Below are 4,428 nucleotides of genomic sequence, written 5' to 3' on the forward strand. Positions count from 1 at the left end.
GAAGGGCCGAATGGCCTACACCTGCACCTATTTTCTATGTTTGGTCTATGTGACCAAGACATTAGGAGCAACAGCAATTCAAGTTTCTTCCATGGACCCTTCTAGGTGAGGCAGAGGTTCACGTGCATCTCTAACCTCATCTACTGCTTTTGGTGCTCTCAAAGTGGCCTCCTGCACATGGACGAGGCCAAGTGTAGACTTGGGGACCGTTTTGCCGAACAGTTGCGCCTGGTCCACCAAGGCCTGCTGGATCTCTCGGTTGTTAACCACTTTAACTCCCATTCCCATACTGACCTTTCCATCCAGAGCCTCCTCCGTTGCCAGAGTGACATCACACGCAAACTGGAGGAACAGCACCTCATATTCCGCTTGTAGACAAAAATGCTGGAGAAACTCAGCGGGTGAGGCAGCATCTATGGAGCGAAGGAATGGGTGACGTTTCGGGTCGAGACCCGAAACGTCACCCATTCCTTCGCTCCATAGATGCTGCCTCACCCGCTGAGTTTCTCCAGCATTTTTGTCTACCTTCGATTTTTCCAGCATCTGCAGTTCTTTCTTAATCATAGGCAGCTTAGGACCATGAATATTGTATTCTCAAGTAATATCAAGTATTACTCCCCCCCCCCTTGCTTTTTGCTGCCTGCCACCCCCTCCATTGTATACTCATCTCCCAACCACGAGTCCCCCATTCATCCTTCCCCCCTCCTTGTCCCTTCCACCCACATCTCCCCCTCTGACTTTACTTTAAGCTGTGCCACCTTATGGGGAACCCAGATAAGGGAGGGAGGATGTTGAGGAGGCACATCAGGGACAGTACCGAGAAGCTGGGCCGAATGGCCTTCTGCACCAGCGGCTCCTCCTCCAGTCTCATCGAACCTCAGTCCTCGTCCCCAGTACGAGACTCCTCTGTAATCATCGGCCAGCTCCGCCCAGAGTGTCTCCAACATGTTGTAGGGGGCAGGTGAGTAGGATCAGTGACCCGCCTCTAACCATCTCAGCCAGCCATGTTCTAAGTTGCTTTGAAGACCTCAAAGCCCCCCCCCCCCATAAACTGCATTGATAAAAAGCGACGAGTTTTCAAATTAATATGTAGCTTTATTTATTATAAACAAAGGAAATGGTCAACAGAGAAATGTAGTATTGTTTTGAGCAGCCCATTCCTTAGAGGCGATTTAAGTGTATGGACAACACTCAGTCTTCAATTGAATTTTTAAAAAAAATAATCACAATGGCATAACATAATTAGGAGTGGAGAATCACTTCATTAAAAAAAACATCATGTAAATCTAGGAACATAACAGTGGGGTTGAACTGGAAAAGTTCAGTAGGAATGTCCCAATATGGCTTAAAATGACACCATACAATTAGACAGCTCTGGAGATAATAAATCAGAATGTACAGTCATCCTTAATTATACATAGAAATGGTTTGTGGAGAGCATCCTAACAATTCAGAAAATACAGCGATAATATAGTAAAAAATAACAAAACTCAAGACACGTGTCACATTTTTGGAGCCATTTTATAAAAGGGTGCCTCTATCAGCAAGGGAATTTTATTGAGGATTTTCTTTGGCCAAGTTAAGAAGTGTTGCTTAAATCTCTGGTCTGTTTTGTTTTTTTGGATCCTGCATGCTTTGTCGAGTAACTAACTTGTGACTGCTGCTATTTCCAGTTTGGCCTCTCTCTACAGGGAATGCCTTCGGGAGTCCCAGGGATCGGATCACAGTGTGTCCGGGAAGTCTGGGATTGTAGCTGACCTCCACATTTGTGAAAACAAAAACATTTTCACCGCCGTTATTCCTGTTGCAATCGGTTAAAAAAAAGGGCCCCGTTATCTGGTTAGAGTATCATCTGGCAAGAACCTCTCTCATACCCGAAGGAAAAACCGATACCTCTTAGTCTGAAGAAGGGTTTCGGCCCGAAACGTTGCCTATTTCCTTCGCTCCATAGATGCTGCTGCACCCGCTGAGTTTCTCCAGCATTATTGTCTACCTCTTAAATGCAGACGTCCTAAACGGTTAGCATTCAGGTGGGGGGGAATCCTCTTTAAAAAAAAAACATCTTTAAATATTTACACTGCAAAAAACCCCACAAAACAACACTGCATAATCCCCTGGAAACTCGGAAGAGCAGCTCCAGACATTGATTTAAAAAAGTCTAATACGAAGTAATTTGGAAATGAATGTTGACCTTGTTGTGACTGCTCAGTGTTGCCGAGGGTTTGAGAGCTGGCTTTGTTTCCTCAGCAAAGACGGGGCTGGTAACAACTATCGCCGCTGGGGTTAGAAGCTACAAGCATGCTGGCAAATACACTGTCCTCTCTCTCACCGACGGGCCGAGAGCCTAAAGGGTAAAGACAAGTCAGTCACAGCAATGTACATTTCCATTCCCCACTTACAGTCAGTCCCAGAATCACCAGCTCCAATACAGTTACCGCACCGCATACACATTTGGGATTTTTTTGTTTTAAATTGCAAGACACAAGTTCCTGACAAAATTAAAAAAGTCTCCTTACTAAAGTCAAGAAACACTTTTTTTTTGTTTTTTAACAGTATGTACACAAAAGTTTCTGAAGGTTTCAGACACAAGTGGCCGATTCGGGATCACTTCTTGGATTTTTTCTGTGTCTTGCGTGCGGGTGGTTTCTTCGCCTTGGGCTTAGATTTGACCACCACCTTCGTTTTCTTTGACTTCTTGGGCGCGGCCGCTTTCTTCTTCGGCGTCTTGGGCTTCTTCTTCTCCACTTTGGGCTTCTTGGTCTTGGGCGCCGCCTTCACCGCTTTCCTGGCAACCACCGCCTTCTTGGGCGACGCGCTCTTCTTCGGCGCTCTGCTCACCTTCTTGGCCACCCTCTTGGGCTCGTCCGCCTTTGCCAGCCGGAAAGAGCCCGAGGCCCCCAGCCCCTTGACCTGCTTGATGACATCGTTGGCCACCAGCTTCTTCAGAGTCGCCTTGACCTGGTAGTCGGCGTTTTCCCCCACGCTGTACTCTCTCTTGATGTAGGCTTGGACGGCTTGCCTGGATACACCAGTGCGGTTGTTCAGGGCTTTGATGGCAGCCATGATCATGTCGGTGTACTTGGGGTGGTCAGACGTCTTCTTGGCCACCCTCGTCTTCTTGGCTTTAGCTGGCACTGGGGTGGAATTTTCAGTCATGTTTTTGCCTTGTTCTAGTCTGGAGAGGTGAACTTTTCCCTCTGTCTCTCAGTCTCTCGGAGGTTAAATGGGACAATCCCTGGAGCGAGAGCAAAGGTGGTCTATTGTGAAGGTTGGCTCCAACACAAGGCAACACAAGGCAATGCAACACCTCAGTTGCTGGCAGCTAACACCGGACCCTTGTGCTTTTTCAGCACCTCTGCGCTGACGCTGGGAATTAATAGTCTCGGCGCGGACCTGACTGAGAACACCAACTGCTGGCAGCTCCGAGCGGGGAAAAAATGGCGAGCTGTGTTTCATTCTGTGTTTCTTCGCCTGCAAAAAGGGCCGATGGCGGACACTTCCCGGCGCCTGCCGCGCACCACGGCCGCCCCGCAGCAAACCCCACTCCTTCCCCTCGCCTGTGGGCCGGGCGGGGAGGCCGGCAGCCGCTCGCACGCCGGCACAGCGGTGGAAAACGACGCGAGGAGTCGGCGGGCAGACGCAAAAATTGGGATTTCTGCAAAAAAAGCTGAAAAACGCCACGGCCGACGCGCCCGCCGCCGAATGCAAAAGAAAATATAATGCTTGCCCAACGTGTGGGGCAGAGACGAGAGGGGCTCTCGTGGCTGGCCTCTCTGTAATGAAGCGATACATTTAGTCAACTAACACAGGAACGGAGCAGGCTCCGCCATTGACACCGTGACGTCTTTCACTATTTTATTTACAATTAATTTAAAACGAGTTTCTAAGTCATGCAATGTGTGTAATGGGGGCTGCTTGGGGCACCTTCGTAGATTAAATGACACGTTTGGATGTTTTATTAGTAGCCGGGCAACTTTGTAACAGTGTTTTGCAAACCACCTCACCGGGTTGGCCGAAGGTCCAAATCTCTTCGCCTTGTTTGCAACAGAAGATTTCAACAGTCTTAGTTTTGGGGGCTCGGGATGGGAGGGTTTGCGTTTGATTTCAATGTTTGATGCACTCCACAGCCCCGCCGACAGCAAGTCAGAGACCCCGGGAGCACTTTTATTTTTAAAAAAATGAACTATATTTAAGGAATTCTCGGTTGATTGAACTGTGACATGGAATTGTAGCATTTTGCAAATGTTAGAGTTTGCTCAGCACCTCTGAACTTATTTTGAAAAGTCACAAAAGTGGTGTTGGTGATCAGAGAGGGGACGAATTTCAGGCATGTTGACTGTCTCTCCCGGCATAAATCCACGGGAGTAAAAACGATCAGAGATTTGCAATGAAGTGAACAGCAAGTTGTTTACGCTGTGTCTACAACAG

At 48.1% G+C, this 4,428-nt stretch overlaps 1 protein-coding gene across 1 annotated transcript; it reads right to left on the reverse strand.

The window, feature by feature from the left end:
* Window positions 1-1,609: 1,609 nt before the first annotated feature.
* Window positions 1,610-3,366, reverse strand: LOC129713878 (histone H1.0-like). Its single transcript, XM_055663234.1, has one exon. The coding sequence runs from the start codon at window positions 3,154-3,156 to the stop codon at window positions 2,605-2,607; it is 552 nt and encodes a 183-aa protein (XP_055519209.1). The 5' UTR covers window positions 3,157-3,366; the 3' UTR covers window positions 1,610-2,604.
* Window positions 3,367-4,428: the final 1,062 nt, after the last annotated feature.

The sequence above is a fragment of the Leucoraja erinacea genome, chromosome 37 (genome assembly GCF_028641065.1).
Source record: "Leucoraja erinacea ecotype New England chromosome 37, Leri_hhj_1, whole genome shotgun sequence".
Classification (NCBI taxonomy): Eukaryota; Metazoa; Chordata; class Chondrichthyes; order Rajiformes; family Rajidae; genus Leucoraja; species Leucoraja erinaceus.